The following is a 22,953-nucleotide window of genomic DNA, read 5'->3' as shown; positions in this document are numbered from 1 at the left end:
CATCTGTTACAGTTGGGTCAGTAATAGCATTTCACTTAAAAGAACAGACCTGATCTACAGTACTGTATGTATGTATTTGCTGGTTGCATACTAACCGTACTGTATATGTGTTGTTGTTAACAGACAGCCTCTAAGGTTTGTCTACACAGGAATGGTGGGTAATAAATTAATTTCATATTTGTGGTGAGAAAGCACTTGTAGTTACAATGGAAATCTTGTGGCCACATTCTACTCTCAACAAACAAGCCTACAGTACAGGTTACTTCTCTTACTAGCCAGTGTGTTCATTGTCAGATGCCCTCTGCTGAGTTGCAGTCACAAGACTTCAGTTCACAGGGAGTGGCACCAGCCCGTAACTCTCCTGAAGTTGTTTGAATGGTTTGATACTCGGCGTAATGCAGGAGATACTGTACCTGCTTACTTGCTTAGAGCTTTTCCCCTCTTCATATAATTACAGTATGACTGCAAAATACTTCAGGATTGGGCTTGGAGCTTTTGAATAGGAGCATGTCTTTAGTTTTTTACTCATGTAGTTATACATTTCAGCTATGAGCTATAATCCTATTGGGTCACATTTAGAATATTTAATCAATACGAATACTATAATAAATCCAGCATTCCTTCTAGTATGCCCCAAATAGTTTAGCCCAAAGCGGCCTGTGAGATTTACTGCTTGTAGCCAGAATGTTTCCTTCATCACAGCATGATTTAGGTCTGAGGTCTCACCCTTTCTTCTTTCCTCTGACAGATAACATACTTCAGTCTTTGGTACTTCAACAAGCAGAACCAACAGAGATGGATAGACCTGGAGAAGCCCCTGAAGAAGCAGCTAGACAAGTATGGGCTGGAGCCCACCGTTTACTTTGGAGTTGTGTTTTATGTACCCAGTGTCACTCAACTCCAGCAGGAGATCACCAGGTGAGAACCCATTAACAATGTTGGTGATCAGGAGCACATGCGTTTATGTATGAATTGGGATAATTTTAAAATATATATATTTATTTTAACTTACTAAGAACAAGGAGAATTGATGTTTTGCTTGATGTAACCATTGCCAATCATTCTACCGGTAGTATAAATTGTAACCATAATTGCATAAACGTGTAAAACAATAAATTCATAAGAAGCAATATTGTAATAATTATTCATTATAGTGTTTTTTAACATGTATTCGCGCAGACATAAATATATGTCAGGGTAATGTCAGATTTTCTTTTTGAAAGCATGAAAGCCATTTAAGCCTTATTAAGCCTATTGTAACCCTAGACTACAAACAGGCTTGTGCACGTGCAAACACACACACACACACACACACACACACACACACACACACACACACACAGTGGCAGATGCAGATGACATATGTTCAGTCAGGCTATTTGGATTATACTGACAATGGAAGTAATATCCTGTCAACCAGTATTGCATTTGTACATGTCTGATATAATTGCTTTTAAAATAATCAAAAAATATAAGGGCAGCTTCACAGATAAAAAAATGAAAATCTGGTTCTATTGTGAGGAGAATTCAACAAAGTGATCCTTGACCTTTACCTTGAAGCCGGTGTGTGGGCTCTACCTTTTTTGTGAGGAGGGCCTGAACATTTGACATAACATTTCAAAATGCCTTCTGTGTGTCACTCTCAAAGGCACAAGATCTCCATCAGCCTGCATAAAACAGTGTGTTTTGAAGCCCTTTAACACTCATGACAGTATGTAAGCTTAGTCAGAATATGTCTGATGGAACATTGTGCTTTCATTTGATGTTTACAAATAAAAATGTGGACCTTTTTTAAAGATCCTGCTGAGGCTTGAAATTTGACAACAGTCGGATAACTGTAGGAATTGAGCAAGTTAGTAGTGCTTAAAGGAGAAGATAACCTTTTGGTACCAGTCATATACTGCAGGCAGCCGCATATCTTTTGTAACTAATCATCAGTCCTTGTTATTGAAATTGTCATTCCATAGTAACATCTCAGTGTTGGCAAATTCATTCTGAGTGGTTCACTCGGAATTCATTCTGCCATATGAGCCCTTTACTCAATCCATACCTACGATAATTTATCTCTGAATGTTGTTTACACTTGACATACAGTAATGACTTCACACCTGCTGAACAGGGTTGACATTCGGTTGTAAGGCTCAGGGAGAGGCCTTATCTGTTCCCCAATCTTGAGTAACCTCTTTATATCTTCACAGATATCAGTATTATTTGCAGCTGAAGAAGGATGTTTTGGAGGGCAGGATCCCATGCTCAATAGAACAAGCTATTCGTTTGGCTGGCCTGGCAGTTCAAGGTAATGTAAATTGTCTTGGGCTAATAAGAGAAACTTAAAGAACCCCAATTCTTTGAGTTGAGAAAGACTTGCAACAGGTCAAACTATGAGACTCTGTTAATTCAATCTTTTGGCTTGGACATGGTTGTTTAGGCTGTAGTAAATTCCAGATTGAGATCTATTGATTCTCAAACTGTTGACTTTCCATTCCACCAGAGCAAGAGCATTTGTTTCTCAACAACAAACTTTTGTCTCATGGCATGTGATCTCAAAGCACAGACAGAGAAAAAAATGTGAACTTTCAACTGTAATATTTGAAGTTGGAATTTCGCAATTGTTTTGTACTCCATAGTTACCCTCGGGTCAGTTTCAGAGTGTCTGCTCTCAAATTATTATTTGCATTAAACCTCAAACCAATTATCTTTGTGTTTTATTTATTTTACTTTTTACTTTCTTCCAAGAGTCTGTTAATTGGACCACTTAACAAGTCCCACAGAATCCAAACCAACCTATAAACTTGTTCAATAGTGTGTGAGTGAATGTGAACTCCCCTTGCGTGAGCTTTCTGCCTGACATTTCCTCTTCCAGCTTTTGCCCAGCCATAAGAATCTCAGATGCTGCTGGCAAAGTTATATCAGGCTGTGCAAGTAACTGGGCTGGGTGTTAACATAGTGCAGCCACTGAGATCACTTACTGTTGCAGCCATGGCCAGCCTTGGTGGGAAGCTCCCAAGAAGCTTATTCAAAGCGCCCAAAGCATTCAGTTGCGGTTTCAAGTGCCATGCTACCTTATCATAGAGGTGTGAAAAAATATTGATATCCTTGAATATTTTAATATTAGTGTGATACTGTATTGTTTTTAACTGATATACTGTAGGCAAATCAATGTTAATTCCTTTGCTCAGATTGCACAAAAAGTAGTGGTATGTTGGATGTTACAGGCACTGAGTTGTCCCGATACCATTTTTTTCAGACCGAAGTACTTACATTTTTGTAGTTGCTGATACAAGTACTTTTGTTGAGTTACTCCCTTTTTCTCCAATTAAATTTCATTGTCATGCCTTGTACTTGTAATGATACTGTAATTTTCAATTACCACAATAATAATAGCCTGAAACGATTTAGGAAAGAATCCATAAATGTTCTTCATTTAGCTTATTAGCAATACAACATTTTGTTCTAACTAATGTCAATTGAATGTTTTGGTACTCGGGTCAGAGTATCGGGACCGGTTCTGAGTACGAGTACTTGAGGTTGGTATCGGCCAGAGTAACCGATACCAGTATCGGTATCGGGACAACTCTAACTAATAAATACACATCCTTCTTTTCTGATTGTTTAAAAAAAGGAAGCTTTTAAAAAGCAATTTATGCAGGGCTCCTATGATCTAGTGGTTAAGACGCATACCACACTAATGCAGCCTGACTGTGAGTAGTGGGTTCAATTCCCGAGCCTAACAACCTTTTCTGCGTGGCCTTGAAATGTACTGTAGTAGTTGTAGCTTATGCGTACAGCTAGCTGATGCCTGGGATACCCTGGCCTGCATAGCTGTGATTGCTGGGAGCGGTTTTCAGACCACTACGGTTTCAGACGCTGAAGCAATTCCCTTCCATAACAAATGGGTCCCCTCCTCTCCTAAAAATAGCCCGTCTTGTCATCATACACCGCAACTTTCCAAAAAGACCTCATGCCATTCTAAGGTACCTGCATGCCTCAGTCTGACTGACTCGTACTATAATTGCAGAACTGGGCACATTTTTCAGAGACCAGGATGCGTACATAAATAGAAATATGTGGTATGCTAGTGTTACTGGAATGTATTGTTGTAGACTAGAGATGCAACTATAAATCATTTTCTTAGCGATTATTCTTATTCTATTGATAAAAATAAATATGGATAAAAAATAAAGCTCACGCGTCACAATGTTTATGTTTATTTATTTGATATGGACATAACAATTACATTGCTCATTGCACAGTTGTACAAATAGTAGATGCATCGTTTACAGTGTGTTAGCACATGTGCTAGTTTTCACCACTTGTCCACAGGAGACCTTTCTAAAAAATACAATGACACTATAGTTTAAAAAACACCCAGTCAAATACAAAAAATTATACATTCTAATAATATTTACAGCACAATTACAATACCCAATACATAATCTCTAATACAAAAGTAAACATAATCACTAATATCCAGTCAGAAGCTATACATGTGAACACAGTTGATTTGATTTCAACCATAGTTTGAGTCCTCTGTAGAACACGTTACCATCCGACTCTAGTTTTAGAACCGTAGGCAAAGAGTTCCATAGGTTTGCTCCCTTTACTGAGAAGACAGACTGTCCGAATGAGTTGTTACACCTGGGAACAGTACAGTTACCACTTGTTGAGGCTCGTGTGGTTGCTCTACCAGAGCTCTGAAGTCTATCAACCAGTCCAGAGAACACATGTGAGCTTCTCATGTAGACGAGTGCCGAACTCCTGACGTCACTCGCTCATCCCCTGGTTCCAAGGGGTACCCGGAAGATTTTCTCTATGGAGAATAACATTGGGTCATCTTAAAATCGTCTCGTATAAGAATTGTGTTCCAAAAATAAACAAGCTGTCTTAGCGATATATTGTCCCAGAGCCTGGGCAGGAGTCCTGTCCAGATCCCGGTCAGAGGCTTTTGTGCTGGTTCTGGACAACCGGCAATCCGATGGTTTGACACCGGGCACTGCACTCCCTGTGGTTGTGTGGCACGCGTGTGTCAAATTTGAAGTTGTTGGGGTGAACGGTTCTCGAGTTATGTGGATTTCAGACATACGTACCCACAGAGAAGTGGTGCATTTATATTAGGATTCTGCAGCAGTCAGTTGATTCTTCATATCCATATGAGTGAAACCGCCGGGATGATTTGTTTATTTTTCAAACACAGTTCTTGTATGAGGTGATCTAAGATCCCCCTATGGAGATTATAATACAATTGAATAAATGCATGAACCCATGAACTTAGCACTCTCTAGTGATATTGACGCCAGAAATCGGTGCTCTAGTCTATTGGGTGTGTGTGAAAATAATGACCAAAATAGGGATGCCAGGGTGAAAGTGGTTATGGCTCTATTCTATTGGAATTTCATGGATTTGCTGTTGCATGGTGGGGGATTGAGTCTCTTAGATGATGACCTGTACATCTTAGAAATAAATTGTTGTAATGTGTTCGTCTGAAGACATTATGCAAGCTAGCAGTCGGGACTCCCACTCAACATCAGGTGGGAACTGGCAGCTATGACTAACTGAAATAAATGAGACTGGTAAGGGTGTGAACTGGCACTACTGGCTACCATCAGCAACAGAATAAAAACATGAATGTGCTCCCGGTCAGTGTGTTCCTGTGTATGATATAAAATATAAAATAGCCCTGTTGAAAGAAACAAGTGCAATCTCCATTTTAGTCCTTATCATATGGTTGAGTCCTCATTGACCAGAGTCCCCCAGGGCTCTAGAGTACGTCCGCTACTTTTCTCTGCTCCTTTTTCCCTATAACTCAAACTGCCATTTTTTGCCAAATGTTTTCCCCAGAATAAGGATGCTAGGCTCCCAAGTGGTTAAGGAAGAGCATAAAGTGGGAGAGAAAATGAAAAATGAGGCAAATGTTTTTATTATTCGTAAAACTGGTCAGTAGATATCGGGTAGGAACTGGCAGCCATGACAAAGAAACTGAGTGAGCCTACTAAAATATAATCAAACTAGAGAAGCGTGCTCATTGGAGCACAAATCTCCACAGGGATGTGTAGTTGTGGGGTGCAGCCATCAGGAAGATACGGTTCTCTCCCTACTCGGAGTGTGCATGTAAAGTTTCACACCGATTGGTCCAGCGGTAATAACATATGCTCAGGCCTCCTGGCCTTTTGGCCTGGTGGATAAAATAAATAAATAAATTCATTACCATCCCCCAAAATAAATAAATAAATAAAAATGTATTCTATATTCAGGGTTAGACATAAAGGGAAATGTGCCACTGCGGGCTCATGTCATGGCTCTTAAAAAGCACGTCCATGTCGATCCCTGTCGATTTACTTTTCATCATTGATTAGTAGCACCCGTCATTTGTAGCCAGATTACTTATTTAATTTCTCTTTTTTGTCTTTGTATTCAGCTGACTTTGGAGACTTCAACCGATATGATTCTCAGGAGTTCCTCCAGAAGTTTGTGCTGTTTCCTATTGTAAGTGCTTAGTTACAGTACCTCTTGTTCATTCCATGCTCAGCAACACACAAGGGATACTTGATCATAGTCATGGATATAGATCATTAGATGTAACAACATCATCAATAATGGTGTTGTGATCTTTGCCTTATATGGCTGCCTATCACTATGGAACGGACCATTCTTATGGATTAAAGTTCTGGATGTCTTTCTCTAAATTATTATTGGATTTGGGCAGTGACGCACGCTGAAAATTGATGATCTACAAGCTCACAACGTGCTGTGCTGCAACGCGTTGTGAGCTTGTAGATCAGCCATTTTCAATGCAATACATGGCATGCAAACAACTACAGTATACAGTAAATAAGGCATAACCCTAAAGTGGCTGATAAAGTCAAGCCCTAGAGTAATACTAGATGTTACATTTCTTGTATCATTGAAGAGTACTTTAACTGGTCAAACTAGTACTGGTACACAGAGCACTAGTAAGGGTAAATCCTTTCACGCCGTTTTCACAATTCACAGATTTGGACTTTTTTTTTTCCTGTCGTGCGATTTTATTTCTCTTTATTCCATGCATCCTGGAATGGGGATTGTAAATGACATCTGATCTAGATGTATCAGCGGCCTTATATATATATATATTTAACCTTCCTTTTTGTCTGCCCAGGGCTGGATCCAGGATGAGCGAGTCCTGGAGGAGGCCACTCAGAAGGTGGCTCTCCTCTACCAGAACTACAGGTGAGGATGAGCTTTCAAAGTTCAACTGCACATGTTCTCCATCTGGGGGGGGGGGGGGGGGGGGGGGACAGGCATGCCTTTCATTCCCTGCACTGACAAACAACCACTTTTCGCAGAGTCTGACGCACTCCCTCTAATTGAGCCCAGCCTCAATTCCATCCATCTATTCTGCCCAACCATGGTGCACGCTCATCATCTGGTCTCAGTTAGTCGGCCGTATATAAGCCTGTCTTTCTAGTTTGATTTACACTAGGCCAAAAGCATGAAGCTCGATCTTGCCTGGCACTAAGCTACGGTCTCTCTCTCACTCACTCACTCACTCACTCACTCACTCACACACTCACACACTCACACACTCACACTATCTCTCTTATTTCCTCCATCTCGCTCTCTTTTTCTATAGTCCGTAAGCAGCTGTGTCCCATCATTCCACCTCGTCCCATTCCGTTCCTATCTGCAGTGATTTTTAAAGGACTTATCCTCTCCTTCTGGGTTGGCTGTGTGTTCTGTGTTAGCGCTACTGAAGTCCATGGAAAGATCTATTAAAGCACAGAACATCCCCAGGAATAGTTGTCATAGTTTGGCTGCGGCTACAGGCAGTCAGGGAGGAGGGGAGCAGAGGTGTCAGGTTAGGGGTAGGAAGGTGAAAGGTGAAGAGTTGAACAGTGTTTCATCACACTCTTCATGTTTCAGAAACGGTTGCTGTCGTTTATCAACGGGACAATAAAATAAATTGTGATGACATTAAGGGATTGCGATCATTGCATGGGTGTGTCTCTCCCTGCATAGGAGGCCTTTGCTATGTTTCACCAGTTTCAATTGAAACAGGCCTCCACCCTCACCCTCCACCTAACCCGAGCTCCGACTGACCGCCAGGCGTCATTCAACCCCCCGCCACCCTTAGCCCTCTCTCACTCACTGCCTTGCTCTCTCCCACGATGTTAAGTTACACTAATTTCCTGTTAATAACCTGGGTAAAATGTGCAGCATTGGGAGATAAAGGGGAGACACTTTATTGTGAAGGGACGACAGGGTGAGGAGAGGTGGTGTTGCTGCTAAGTTGTCGAGAGTAATGGCTGCGCACAATATTGAACAGTCTAAACTATCTGTATCAATACGCCTGTATCAACAGAATAATTATGTCATAGGTATATATGGGGGCCTTGGCTGTATGTACCACCAGTAGGTTAATAGTATGTTTTGTCTCCTTGGCTGTACGTACTGTAGCATCAGTAGGTGTTGACATGGTATCGGTTCTACTGTTTCAGGGGGCTGCCAGCCCCAGAGGCAGAGATGATGTACATGCAGGAGGTGGAAAAGATGGAAGGTTATGGCCAGGAGAGCTATCAAGCCAAGGTAAGTACAGCCAAAAATATTACAACGACACTAATGCTACTGTCCAGTCAAACAACCAAATTTGACTGCAGAATAACTTAATTTCTAAATGTTGTTTCCAAACTAGGGATGTCAATTATCAATAGATTCATGAATTGATAACCTTATCGATCGATTAACCGGGTAGTTGATAAGCGGTGTTTAAAAAAAGAAATCTGAGATTCTTAATTTCCCTCAATGTCTAACATAAAAAATAATACATTTTGCTGATATACAGAGAGAATACAAAACACATTTTATAGTCCATATTATATATCAAATATTTATTTGACCATTTGAGATACAGGGCCAAGCAATGGCATATTTGTATGAGGAATAAAATGAAAAGTGCACTGTCTTCTTCTGTCACATCACATGCAAAAGCAGAGACGTTTCTGTGGCTACCAAGGTAGGGGGTGGAGACTTTAACCGGCCTACATGTGCGTTCCTCGGCCACCCGTGCACACGCAGACAGCATTAAATTCACAGAAAACCGCCCAATGATAGAACCGCAGAATTTTGGATTAGTTGTTAACTGTTAAGTTTAATTGAACGATCGATTAACTATTAACATCCCTACCAAACACGTCAACAACACACAACTTGCAACTACACTAACAGGAACTCAACATTTAGTACAATGGGACAGCAATGCTGAACAGTGCAGTAGACATGTAGAAGAGTTGTTGGTGAGATGTAAGTTTGGCACATATCTGAAGATCCCCAACATTAGGCTGCATAGTTTAATTCTACCTCTGATTGGCCGTTCTAATTGTTACTACACTCCCCTCTCGTCATTACAGGACAGCACAGGCACTGACATCATGCTGGGAGCTTGTCTGGATGGGATCTTTGTGAAGCACAAAAACGGCAGGCCACCGCTTGTATTTAGGTAAACCCTGGAAATAAACACTTGGACTGTTTGTTTTATTTATTTCATGTTCTTAAAATAATGCAGCCAAATGCTTGCAATATGATCTGCTTCTAAATAGGAAGCCCCTGAATTAAAGCCCTGTCTGGCATTTCCTAGTCCTGGGCAGTAATTATTATTGGATTGAATGACTCTGTCAGCACATATTGAGTTTGGTGGTATGGTCTACGGCTATACTTAGGTGAGGTTGTCGCCTGCAATCTGTGAATGAGCTGAAATGTCACCTAATGCTGTCTAGACCTGAATTTGGCCTTGGAGGAAGTGAGTCAATTAGACCGCTCTAGACCTAAAGGACTGCGGGCATTGTGTCTGTCAAGTCTCCCTCAAGGCAATGGTGATTCCATCTCGCTCCGACATACTGCATCTGACATTGTGCAGTCTAGCACAATAGAAGCATTTGATATGGACGCCCACAAACATGTGTTTTTTATTTTGATCTGGTTAGTACTCTGTTCCCACAGTCTCTTTAAAGTGCGATGAGGTTTTTCTTCTCTAGTTAAATATGTGACCACCATTGCCTCATGTAACTTTCTCTGTCTGTCTCTCTCTGTTACTGTGTTTTAATTGGCTGTGTAGGTGGAATGAAATCAACAACATGAGTCATAACAAGTCATTTTTTGCCCTGGAGCTGGCCAACAAAGAGGAGAGCGTGCAGTTCCAGACAGTGAGTCTATATGCTGTGGTCACTGTCATTTTGCTTCTCTGTCCCACCACTCCTCATGTAAAACTATTAACATAAGGCTCCTCTACCCTCCTCTGATGGAGTTAGCCATCAGCCTGTCATCCTGTGTGTGTGTGTGTGTGTGGTGTGTGTGGTGTGTGTGTGTGTGTGTGTGTGTGTGTGTGTGTGTACGCCTGAGCTTGTGTGTGGGCTTCTGCACGTGGTTGCCCAGGTATGTTGTGTATGAGCGATCACAAAGCCACATGCCACTGGCTGAAATTCCACATACTGTAGATTTATGTGAGAGGATTCGCTGGGAAGCAGTTTTCTTGCTTGTAGATAAGCACTGTACTGACTGCCTCATGACTGAGATGTTCTCTTTTTCTTCCTTCCATGCAGGAAGACATGGAAACCTCCAAATATGTGTGCCGGATGTGTCTGGCCAGGCACAAGTTTTATAAGATTAACAAGAGTAGCCTGTAAGTGTGCTTCTATTGACATGTCTAGTCTAGTTCCTGTCTCTTTGTTTCTTGCCCTACTCCATGTATATGTTTGTGTGCGTGTGGGCGTGTACGTGTGTGTCCACGTCAGAATAGCCACCTCACCCCTCTCCTCCTCTCTCTTCAGAGAGGGGTGTGACCCCACGCCTTCTGAGGGCTCCCAGAAGTCCATTCTCACTCTTTCCTTTCCTCGTTTTCCAATGCTCTCTCGTCCCTCTCTGCCTTCTAACAAGGGGTGAGCAACACGACCAGCCACCGCCTACAGTTAACGCCTAGCAACCCAGTGCCAGGGTCCCATGCTTTCCTCGCCTAACCAACAAGCTAGCCACACCCCAGTAAACTAGCTCTCCAAATCCAAACAGAGCTTTAGCGGCGCCTGGGGACCTCTAGTGTTCATGCATCCAAGCAATATGCATTTTTACAGCAAATCTTTGTGGTGGGGCAATGTAGCCTGCCCCATACTTATTTTCAAACAAATGTATGGGCCATTTTTTTGCTGGACTAGACCTGTTTGGGCAAATTTGTTAACTAAATCCTTCTTTATGTCATTAAGCATTCAGAATATTTATTTGAATTGAACCACCCAGTAATTCAGTTTGCATCTGCCTTTAACCACTTTCAACCTGTTTCATCCCTATTTTGGCCATGTCATTATATAGGCAGAAATGGCAATCTCCCAACACGCCGCAAGCGTGTAGATCGGCTATTTCCAACGATTTGAAATTCAGCAGGTCTTAAGTGGTTAACCCTTTTCGGGGAGGGTCTGTCAATCTAAATGCTATTTGTAGTTTATTTACTTATCAGCATTTTAATCTTTCAGCCAAACTCAGCCCACGGTTGTGAACCCAGTCAGAAGGAGATCCTCTACAAGACTGTCTCTGGTAATTCACAGCTTTAAATACAGACACACTCACACACTCTGCCTGCAGAACTGCGGCATGCGGAACACAGCACATGACACACGTCATCTGCCGCACTAAGGGCCATAACAGTGTTCTAGCTAGCGCACAATTAGATTTATGTATAATTCCGTGCTGTTGGACAGCATTAGGGTCATGTGTGCGCTAACTGAATCCTTCTCTTGTTTGATGTTGTTGCTGCAGCCAAAGCCTCAGGCGTACATGATGCCCCCACCTCAAATGCACTACAATGGCCATTTCACCGAGCCTTACACATCGTCACAAGGTAACGATACAAATTGACTCGGAACTGTTTACTTGAAATGATTTGAACGTGATAAGAATTACTTGCTACAAAAATGATTGTGTCCCTCGTTCTGGTGTCATGCTTGCATGTTGATGATAATGCTGTGGTCCCGCAGACAACCTGTACGTGAACAATCAGAATGGCTACTACTACCATTCCCAGACCAGCCTGGACCGCTCGCCCATGGAGTACGGCAGCGGAGGGCGCCTGCGCAACGGCAGCGTCTACAGCGCCCACAGCACCAGCTCCCTCACCAACCCCCAGCACTACCTCCAGCCCTCCCCAATGTCCTCCAACCCCTCCATCACGGGCAGCGATATCACGCGGCCCGACTACGTCCCCTCCCACCGCCACAGCGCCCTTATTCCGCCCTCATACCGTGCCACGCCCGACTATGAGACGGTCATGCGGCAGAAGAACCGGGCGGGCGGCGGCATGGTTCTAGCCGCAGAGCACCGACAGAGCCACTCCATGAGGAATCTAAACATCGGCAACTCGTACGCCTACAGCAGGCCTGACCCACTTGTCTACAGCCAACCGGAGATCCGGGGCGAGCACGGTGGCGGAGGAGGTGCCCAGCACCACCACCACCACCACTACCCCTTCCACCTGAACTCCAGCTTCCACAGCCCCTCCCCGTACCCTTATCCCACAGAGAGGAGGGCCGTGGTGGGGGCGGTCAGCGTCCCCGAGCTCACCAATGTTCAGCTGCAACAGGCGCAGGACTACCCGGCCCCCAACATCATGAGGACACAGGTGTACCGGCCACCGCCTCCCTACCCTTATGCCCACCCCCGGCCCGCCAACAGCACGCCGGACCTGTCGCGCCACCTGTACGTGAGCAGCAGCAACCCTGACCTCATCATCACGCGGCGCGTGCACCACTCTGTGCAGACCTTCCAGGAGGACAGCCTGCCGGTGGCCCACTCCCTGCAGGAGGTGTCGGAGCCCCTCTTCCTCGCCGGACCCCCACACAGACACCCCCACCACGCGCACAAACGCAACTCCATCGAGATCGCCGGCCTGGCATACAGTCTAGAGGGGATGAGGGTCAAAGAGAGGGCTGTGTCGACGTCTGCGGCTGAATCCGCCACTCCGCCCCCGGCGCTCCACAGAGGTCCTTCTCAGGGCTCTCAGCTCGATGTTTTCATGGAACACATCAAGACAGAGGATGGCGGGGACGTTAAGGAGGACGTGCGCTACGGACACAAGAAGTCTCTATCGGACGCCACCATGCTGGTCCACAGCAGCGGGGAAGAGGAAGAGTTTGAGGATGACAGCGGACGCCACACGCCCCTTTCCCAGGTAGGGCTGTCACAATTACACATTTAAGTTGCCGATTAATAGTCACACTAATAATTGCGATTAACGATTTAATTGTGTGTTTTTTTTCATTGAACATTGGAACGTTACTATTTGTATTTCTGTTTGCCTTTTAGGCTTCGTAATCACAAATTGCACAGGGCAGATATGACAAATAACTTAAATTTACAAAAATCACTGACACATTTAATATTTTTTATAATTTTTTCTTTCCAAAACATTTACTAAATAGCGGAAAAGGCTGTAGTTATCACAAAGTGATGTGTTGTAAGCTTGTAGATCTGCTATTTCTGCTATTCTTGAAAATATTTGAAAATGAATAGACATTTTTCAACATGGAAATGATTGATGATTATGCAAAAATAATTGCGATTACCGTTATCTCAAATAATTGCAATTAGGTGATTATGTAACGATTGTGACACGCCCCTTTCCCAGGATGCGGTCGCGGCCATTCTTCCTGACCAGCAGCACCACAGCTTGACCTCGCTGTCCTCTCTGACGCACCAGCAGCAGCACGCTCCCATGGAACCTCCGCCCGCATACCCCATCGGCTCCTCGCTCGAGCCCTCCATAACGGGTTCCTTGGCTTATCAGCCCCACCCTCTCATTCAGGAAGTTGAGCCGCTCTACCTTTTGTCGGACCTGCGACAGCCCAGGATGCCCTGTGTGTCAGAGGGAGACCTGAGTGCCCAGGCCAAGCAGAAGACTAAGAAGGACTTCAAGAAGAGACCTATTTCTGATGTGCCTGCTGGGAAGAAGACTGTTGAGGGCTTACCACCTCCGGTGAGTGCTGCTTCACATATCCTCTTATAGCTTCCGTCCAGACTTTTTCTAATCAATGCTTTTTATGTTGTTTTGTATAGTATGTTATTTGAACCAAACTGTATGCAACATTATTTGAACCAATCTGTGTTGTAGAGTATATTAATATTAATACAATATAACTAGCACACCTGCAGTTGGACGTGGTTTCACTATTCTAATATTGAGAATTTTACACCCTGGTGTTGGATAGGACGTCTACCAGTATTTGGTTTCGTCGTCTAAAACTATGACGAAAAATGTTTGTCGACTATGTTTTTTCACTGACGAAAACTAAACTAAAACTAAACCTTGAGGTCACGTGCATGCATCCGCCTGGGTGACGGCAGTCTTCTGGGCAAGCGCTGGCGCTTTGGCATGAGGGGTCAGATCAACATATGGAATGAATTCTGTACTGGCCATATGTGGAGCGTGTCTTGTGTGTACAGGGTTTGATGAATGCCCAGGTAGGGCCAGGCCTTAATTTTCGGGCCTGTTGAGAAGGGAGAAGAGTTTGGGATGTGTGGAGCGTTGTCCTGGCGTTTTAGTGAAGGTACTTCCAGCTTCCCTACATTGGCTGATCTGAGCGTGCGGGAGGGTTTGTAGGGTTCGATCAGACTTGCAATATGGGGTTGCCATACCTTTGGTTGCTTTAAATGCCAGCATCAGAGTTTTGTACTCTGTGCGGGCAGTGACCGGGAGCCAATGAGGGAGTGGAGAAGGGGGGGATACATGTCAGAATTTTGGCTGGTTGAAGACCAAGCGACGGGTGGGGGCGGATCAACATATGGAATTTCAGAACAGGTCAGCTCCATATATGGAGATATAAGGGTTTGAGGTCAGATGTAGAATTGCTGGCCGGCTCCATATATGCAGAACGAGGCGTGATGGACTGACGGCCATATATGGAGGCGTGACTGACGGAGCGATGGGTTTTGCAGGTTTTCATGATAATCTGTGACCATAAAAACTAAGCTATGATGACTAAAAACACAATATATTGACAATTTCATCAACAAATAAAACTAGACGAATGTTAGGGAGGGATTAGTAGAGAAGAGATTAATTAGAACTAAAAGACAAGTCATTTTATGTTTTTGGTTGGGCTTGGGTCGTTGCGTCGCGTTGTGAGCCTTTAGATCTTCTATTTTCAGTATGCAACCAAGTGTGAAATCAGCCATTACGATGCCATCAAGGCCCGACAAAATACATGTTAGTCGACTAAATCAACTGTAGATTTAGTCGGCTACAATCTTATATTTAGTCAACTAAAACTGGACTTCAAGGTAAAACATTTCAGATGACTAAAATATGACTAAAACTTAACAGATGTATTCAAAAGACTAAAACTAAATCAAAATGCTGTCAAAATCAACACTGACGTCTACTGGACAGTACTACCAAGTAGTACTGTCTGAAGCTCCAGAAGCACAATATCATTCTCACCGAGACATTATGTGGGCATTGCCTCTTAGTTGAGCAGTTGGATCTCTCATCCAGGTGACCCGGGTTCGAATCCTGGGCAGGACATAAAAGTTATGGATGGCAGATTTTAATAAGGATGGGTCCGATTAATCGATAAACGTTAATAGGACACAAATCTGGGTTTTCTTTTGGTTTTTTTATGAAAATCTGTTGGAAAGGCAATATTGTCATCCAAACAGGACAGGGTGTGAGTGTGTGACTCCAATCAAGATACGGCTAAATCCTCCAAACCTGGAGGATTAAGCCGTTGTTGGGAATTCACCTAATCAGGCCAGGGTTGACACTGGTCCAGGGATCACCTTGAGGGGGTTCCAGGTGGTCCTCAATCAAAAGATGGAGTTAGTAACCAAATGGACCCTTATTAACTCTCAAGTTCAAATTATTGTTAATCATCTACATCAGGGGTTCCCAAACCTTTTTGGCTTAGTTACCCCTTGGGGGGAAGAATGTTTTATTTGTATAGGGTTCATAAAAATAAAAATCTAAAAAAAATAAAAAAGAATCCCCCCCGATTAATCGATTAATCGTTAATATTAATTATACAAATCGATTTTCATTTTGGACAAATTTACACATTCCTAGTACAAATCTGCATGCTTAGCCAAGCCATGTGGTACCAAGTCTTTTTTCAGCTATGCCCTTTTTACAATGAAATGTTCCCTCTGCCATAAAGGCCCTCTAACCTCCCCCCACAACTATGCCCTCACACACATGTAGAGACTATACACACACACACACACACACACACACACACACACACACACACACACACACACACACACAGTTATAGACACACTAGTGCAGCATTTGTAGAACCATTTCAACTGGTGATGCCTGAATGAGTAATTATTTAGCAATGTGCTAGTACAGTAGATCTTATCAGCAGGTGATTTACGTGCTAGTACAGTATATCTTATCAGCAGGTGATTTACACACTATTAGTAATGTATTGGCAATGGAGGTGTCGCTTGATCTGATAACGTCTTAAAAATACAAGGCAGATAGGATTTTCAGTCACGTACACATACTGCAGAGTTCCACTCTGCTGGCCTACGCTATCTTAATTACACCGAAACATCTGTAGCCAATAGAAAAAAGATTAAATGAACAAAGAACTCCCACATTCGGTCAGGTGTCTGCACCTGAGCTTTTTTTTCCTTCTTCATCAACAAACTTGTTGACGTCATTTGGCACCTGGAATTACCCAGCATACATTTCTGCATGCACTGCGGAATGACGTCAACAAGAGTGTTTTGACACATGACACACCTGCATCTTGAAGGAATGTCATTAGGCTACTTCATAAAACCGGACGGGTTACATTCCATCACCCGACGACTCAGCGAGACTGGGCTGTCTCCTGCTGTATGTTCCTACCCACTCCTTCCCTCTACGGAAGTCATTCTCAGCTTGTCCCCTCATCCCACTGTGTTTTCTTCGTCCCCCTGTGTTCTCACGCCAGGGCATGAAGAAAGGAGCCAGGTCAGATTTGAAGAAGATGGGCCCTTTGAAGGTGGCAGCCCTCAACGGCCTGACGCTGTCCAGGCTGCCGATGCAGGATGAGGGCAAGGATGAGCCTGAAAAGGCTTCCAACGACGAGAGGGTACGTTCCCGTTGAAACTAGATCTACATCAGGGCTGCTGGTTCTTCAATGCTTCCTTATTCCTTATATAAGATGGTTGTTTTAATATTCAATGTAGGCTAGCCATGAGTTTTAAAGGTTGAGTTTTGCCTTTGTCTTATTCTTTGCATTATTATGCAGAATTGTAAATTAACTTGCATCGCGTATTTAAAGCATTTGAGCTTTTAACTGATTCATGTGAACACTGCTGGCAGCAAAGTTTTGGCGTCACATAGGTTTGAACGACACATACAATAATCACTCTTGACACAGTTGTGTTTTAAAGAACGCTGAACAGGTTAGCCTTGTTGGACTTGATTCTTTGTATTTTTTATAGTATAAAGTAGACTTTTACTTTTGTTATTGCAAAGAAGCTATACATCTTGATCACACACACCACCACAAGAGACTTTGGGTGAGAAATTGGTAAAAAGCCTTTTTCCAAACTCAGTCTTTCCTGCTCACATGCAGTGTTTCCTTCCCCGAGGGCTCTGATTTGTATGTGCCATTGTTTCATTGTATGTGCTTATCAGTGTAAGGTGCTGGAGCAGCGCATGGAGCAAGGCATGGTGTTTACAGAGTACGAGCAGATCCCCAAGCGCCGTCCGTCAGGGGATTGCACCATTGCCCAGCTGCCTGAGAGCGGCGAGAGGAACCGATTCCAAGATGTCCTGCCTTACGACGACACACGGGTGGAGCTGGTTCCCACTAAGGAAAACAACACAGGCTACATCAACGCTTCCCATATCAGAGTAAGATGCACATGCTTTTAATAACAAGTCTGATCCAACCCCCCCTGTTCGATATAAGTTTTCAGCAGTCCCAAATAACATTACTGCCAATTATGTATTTGTACCATGAAAATATGTTCATTTAATTTCTAGCACAAAACAAATGTGTTTTGATTTAGTTTTATTGTGCGTTTGGATCGTCTTCTCCTTTACGTTGAGCACGTGAATGAATCAGTGTTACATTGACAATCATGACCTATCATCTACTGTAACTTCAGAGGTTGCTTATTTCAGTATATTGTTAGTGTTACATATATGTATATGACTTAATCTGTGACTTAATCTGTGACTCAGAGGTTGCTTATTTCAGCATAACTGTAGGCTGGTGTTGACTGTTTGTTAAAATGTGACGCAGTACACGCTTCAGTACAGTGCTCCTTGATGTTGGACAGCTTCCACGTTAAAGTGAAAGAAGGAAATCATGTGCCATACTGTATAATCCCACTGCTTCCACCACACCATTTGAGGTTGTATTAATGACTGAGTTTGAGACTGTTTGGAGTTGTGCGAGCTATACCTTGATGAAATGTATTAATGACAGACATGAACTGAGAGGGTAAACGACATTTACTGCAGCAACAGGAAGGAGAGCTATACTCAATTAACGTATGTATGTCTTCCCGCCGCTTCCAGACGTTCAGCAATAAAAGGCGTCAGACCCGTTCCAGTATTTCTATCTTTGATATTTCTTTCAAGCTACAGTCAATACATTGTTATGCCTCCAAGGCTTCACCAGGTTTGCTCACTGATGCATACCGTTGTAATTGCATGGATAATTACTCCAGCTTTGGGCAAAACACTTAGCTGCTGAAAAACAATCCGTCACCACGGCTCAGTTTGTTAATATGACAGTGGCAGGAGTCATAGAAAGCCACCCTTTGCTAGCAGTATGCCTGTATCCAACTCATAGCTATTAAATTTAATCTCATTAGGCAGGCTATTGAGATGATTCCACTATTCATAGCTCTACCATATCTAAAACACATTAAGCCATTGGTCCATTTTGGAATAATGACAAGTAGCATGCTGTTTCTGGTCAAATTAAGTTCTTATTTAGTAAATCATTATAGGCTAGCAATTAACTGCTTGGCTACTTCCTGCTGGAGCAAAAAGAGCTGTTACGATTTGATCCTTGTAAATGTTCATCTCTCAAATAGGCTCAGTGTTGTATGAAATCATTGTCCCCTTGATAACCTGGAATGTATGTGCTAAGTAATCAGTGACGTGCACAATTACATTTAGCTAGAAATCACAGGTAAGAACACCTGCTTTGCAAACAGGAAAGGGACATTAACTCTCTTTCTCTCTCTTCCTAATGTAATGTAGATAACAGTTGGTGGACATGAGTGGAGCTACATCGCCTCGCAGGGCCCCCTGTCCAACACCTGTCAGGATTTCTGGCAGATGGTATGGGAACAGGGTGTCTCCATCATTGCCATGGTTACCGCTGAAGAGGTGGGTTCTTGTTCCTTTTTACCAGGATGGGCTTGTGGCTTTGTAACTTATTTAGATGCTTACATGCTTTTGTGTCTCAGTCCTGACTAGTCTCTAACCTTTTCTCATGTCACCCCAGGAGGGAGGGCGAGAGAAGAGCTTCCGATATTGGCCCCGCCTTGGCTCGCGACACAACACCGTGACATACGGCCGCTTTAAGATCACTACGCGGTTCCGGACAGACTCGGGTTGCTACGCCACCACGGGGCTAAAAATCAAACACCTTCTGACTGGCCAAGAGAGGACTGTTTGGCACCTGCAGTACACCGACTGGCCCGACCATGGCTGTCCTGAGGACTTCAAGGGCTTTCTCTGTGAGTAGTAGAGCATAGACCTCTTGGAGAACATATCGATACCTATAGATTTGATTTTTAACTGGAAAAGTGAGCTCCTCTGAGCGCAGATCCCCACCAGGCCAGGTTTGCCTACCCAACGTTGTGCCTACCCAGGGCTGTTTATTATAGCGCTACCATGTGGCCGATTAAAACAATTCAGGGTGGCAGTTCCTCCTTGGACTGGTGGGAGTGTTTCAGAGCAATCAAATGTTGCGTTAATGACTCCCACAACCTTTGGATGCCAATTAGCCCTTCGCTAAGCCCCACCCACTCCAAACTGTCCTTCAGTTGGATTAAATCTATTTATCGCGCATTGCCAAGCTTTTTCCCCTTTCAACCTCTATTTTGAAAAGCCAAATATCCGTAACCGGGTGTTACGATGACATAATGCTGTGTGTGGTGTCTTGACCGGTTGTTCTCTCGCTCGGTGCAGAAAAAACCTGACAGCGAGTATCACAGCGCCTGCTGTCGGCCGTTGTAAAACCTTGGTTTCACCAGAAACGCCGATTTGGAGATACAGACCATTGAAAGCAGCACATAGAGTGCAAGTGGATGCGCGCGCATCTTCAAATGGCCACTGTCCCACTTACACTGTGATGCTAACGAGTGGCAGCTAACGATTGGATCAAAACATGGATTAAAGAATATAAAGCCTAGTAAACGTAGACTACGGTTCTGGTGGGCTGCCAGACAAAAGTAATTCTACGGTTACTACGTTTCTGGCGGACTACGTGTCAAATGATGGGATTTCTCCATATAAATAAATAAATAAATAAATACATAAATAAATAATCATTCATTTCAGTAGCAAGAGCTTCAAAATGTCTTCTAAATCTAGTCAACAAGGCCTGCTGTAGGCTATGCACTGGACAAATGTTCATGACATTATTTCAATAAACTAGAAATGGGATAAATGTTAGAGGGAGAAACCGGATCCAACTTTAACGACCGTCCGACAGGAGGTTTCATGTAATGCACGGTAAGACTACAGTGATTAGTATTATTGCCATCACCTGGGTGGGTCAGTCGTGTAACTTTCTTGACGTTAAGCTGTGTATGTGTTCAACAACACAGCCATGCAAAATAACGTTGACAGCTATGACGTGTTAAAAGCTTGCCATCCTTAGCAACGTTTGCTAAACTATTTGGATTGAAATCGCTTTTGGGGTGGGGTTTAGCCATTCGGAATGTAATATGAAACATCTGACTGATACATGAGGTTTGGACAAGATCTTTAGGAGTGGTAGCAAAATCTACGGACTCATGGTGGTGCTATAATAGGCCAATTTGAAAACAAACCAAACCATGCTGTATTTGTATTGAGGGGCATTGCTTCTAGAGAGAATTTTTTTTTAATGGACTTCTGGGAATTGCAGTTATAATTTATACTACCAGTTGGCAGCTTTAACTGGTATCACCAAAATGACTGCGAAAATGAAAGTTGCACAGGGTGACCTGAGATTGTGACCTAAACCTTGAAGCTTAAAGCTTGTAGATCTTCTATTTATGATGCGTGACATAATTTGTCTGGAATCTCGTTATGTAAAAATAAAATCATTAACCAGTAATTCCATAGTGAACAATACACTACAGTAGTGGTGGATATTGCTTGCAATCTCACGATAGATATGTATCACGATACAGAGGCCGCGATACGATATATATTGATATATCTCGATTAAACGTTTGTTTATTCAAAATAATGACCATGTTGCACAAATACAATAATGCATTTTCAGGTCCACAGAGATCTTTAAATTAAAATAAATGTCTAAACATCCTAACAAGGGGTCTGAGAAGGGAGTGCATTGCAACTTGCAAGGGGGGCTTTGATAATGTTAAACAGAGGTATGTTTGGCAACACTGCGTCACCCAGATAATTCATGCCGCTTATTGGTGTATCGATACAGCAGCCTATCGATCGATTCACCTATCGTCCAGATTGTCCATAGATATATTTCCATATCGATTAATTGAATACACCACTACACTACAGTAGCTGAATACTGTTGGTGTACATTGGTGGGTGAAGTACATATGTGTGAGGGGGAGGCCTGCTGTAAGTATTTACTTAGCCACTTGAACCCTAGCATTTACATCCGCTATTTTTGGTGAAGAAATTGAGTGTAGAGGGAATAAGTATAAGAGCCTTAGAGGTAACCTGGTCAACAAAGCCTGCAGGGTTTAAGTTATTAGTTTAGAATTAAACCTATGGTGAAATTAATGATGTGGTGTCCTTTTCCCAGCCTACCTGGAAGAGATCCAGTCAGTGAGGAGACACACCAACAGCATCAGTGACCCAAAGAACACCAACCTACCTGTGCTGGTCCACTGTAGCGCTGGAGTGGGCCGGACCGGAGTGGTCGTCCTGTCTGAGATCATGATCGCTTGTCTAGAGCACAACGAGGTAACCTATCTATGTGTGACTATGAAGTAAATCTGAACAGTGCACTGTTTAACAATCGCCCAGGCAAGGTTATTCAAGTTTTTTTTTGTTTTTATTTTTATTTTATTTTATTATACGTTTTAAAGTGGGTTTGTTAGTTTATTTTGTGGGATTGGTTTGTTTAGTTTTTAGTTTGTTTGAATTTTTAATTGTAATATGGTGTCTTTGTCAGGGACGTTTCAAAAAGGTCATAAAACATTGTGGAATAGGTGAAAACTGAGGACTATGATTTAGTTTTAATTTGTTTTGTAAACAAATAATACAGTTTCGTAAGTTATCTTTTTCTTGTGTAAAGCCTCGTTTTTATTTTTATTTCAGTTGACTACATTTTTAGTAAATTTACTAAACTTTAGTAAGTTTTTGTTAATTCATAATAACATTAAGCCCTATCTATACTTCCTATACTTCCAAGCTCGATGCGACAAGTTGTGAACTTGTATGTGAGCTAGGGACACCAGGTTGAAAGTGGTTAACGTAACTGTATCACACAGCTTCATAAAGGCCAATGTCTACTACTGTCTACCCCACATGGGTAGATTTTGAGAAATTACCCCTGTGAACATCTTTTGATATTGGGAACAGATCTGTGTTTAGAATACTATAACACTAGGAGTTCCATGTATCTGCTATCTGGAAGTTAAAGTACCTTGCTGAAAACGTATAATCCTGCCTACATAGTCCCAAAGTTTTGGTTGGCTCATGTATCGGGACAGATGTTGCTTTATCCGTCCACTTCTAGTTTAACTATTTTTGCCCAAAACGTCCCCAGACGTCTT

The 22,953-nt window shown here is 42.9% G+C and overlaps 1 protein-coding gene across 6 annotated transcripts in view; it reads left to right on the top strand.

Moving 5' to 3' along the window:
- The window catches only part of ptpn21 (protein tyrosine phosphatase non-receptor type 21), a 29,095-nt gene that overhangs the window by 3,049 nt on the left and 3,093 nt on the right, over nucleotides 1-22,953 (top strand). For 4 of the 6 annotated variants that reach the window (XM_079527392.1, XM_079527391.1, XM_079527393.1 and 1 more), the window contains exons 3-20: nucleotides 749-918; nucleotides 2,199-2,296; nucleotides 6,416-6,483; nucleotides 7,136-7,206; nucleotides 8,475-8,562; nucleotides 9,384-9,472; nucleotides 10,088-10,175; nucleotides 10,572-10,651; nucleotides 10,800-10,907; nucleotides 11,493-11,553; nucleotides 11,776-11,857; nucleotides 11,994-13,183; nucleotides 13,640-13,987; nucleotides 16,953-17,093; nucleotides 17,645-17,863; nucleotides 19,229-19,357; nucleotides 19,476-19,710; nucleotides 21,978-22,138. In XM_079527392.1, coding sequence (XP_079383518.1) covers nucleotides 749-918; nucleotides 2,199-2,296; nucleotides 6,416-6,483; nucleotides 7,136-7,206; nucleotides 8,475-8,562; nucleotides 9,384-9,472; nucleotides 10,088-10,175; nucleotides 10,572-10,651; nucleotides 10,800-10,907; nucleotides 11,493-11,553; nucleotides 11,776-11,857; nucleotides 11,994-13,183; nucleotides 13,640-13,987; nucleotides 16,953-17,093; nucleotides 17,645-17,863; nucleotides 19,229-19,357; nucleotides 19,476-19,710; nucleotides 21,978-22,138 — 3,426 coding nt within the window. The remainder of the gene's footprint in view (nucleotides 1-748; nucleotides 919-2,198; nucleotides 2,297-6,415; nucleotides 6,484-7,135; nucleotides 7,207-8,474; nucleotides 8,563-9,383; nucleotides 9,473-10,087; nucleotides 10,176-10,571; nucleotides 10,652-10,799; nucleotides 10,908-11,492; nucleotides 11,554-11,775; nucleotides 11,858-11,993; nucleotides 13,184-13,639; nucleotides 13,988-16,952; nucleotides 17,094-17,644; nucleotides 17,864-19,228; nucleotides 19,358-19,475; nucleotides 19,711-21,977; nucleotides 22,139-22,953) is intronic. The other 2 variants (XM_079527395.1, XM_079527396.1) reach the window with 2 other exon arrangements.

Source organism: Electrona antarctica (assembly GCF_951216825.1).
Source record: "Electrona antarctica genome assembly, chromosome: 18".
Classification (NCBI taxonomy): domain Eukaryota; kingdom Metazoa; phylum Chordata; class Actinopteri; order Myctophiformes; family Myctophidae; genus Electrona; species Electrona antarctica.
Note: the sequence above shows the minus strand (reverse complement) of the source record. Positions and strands in the feature narration are given on the sequence as shown.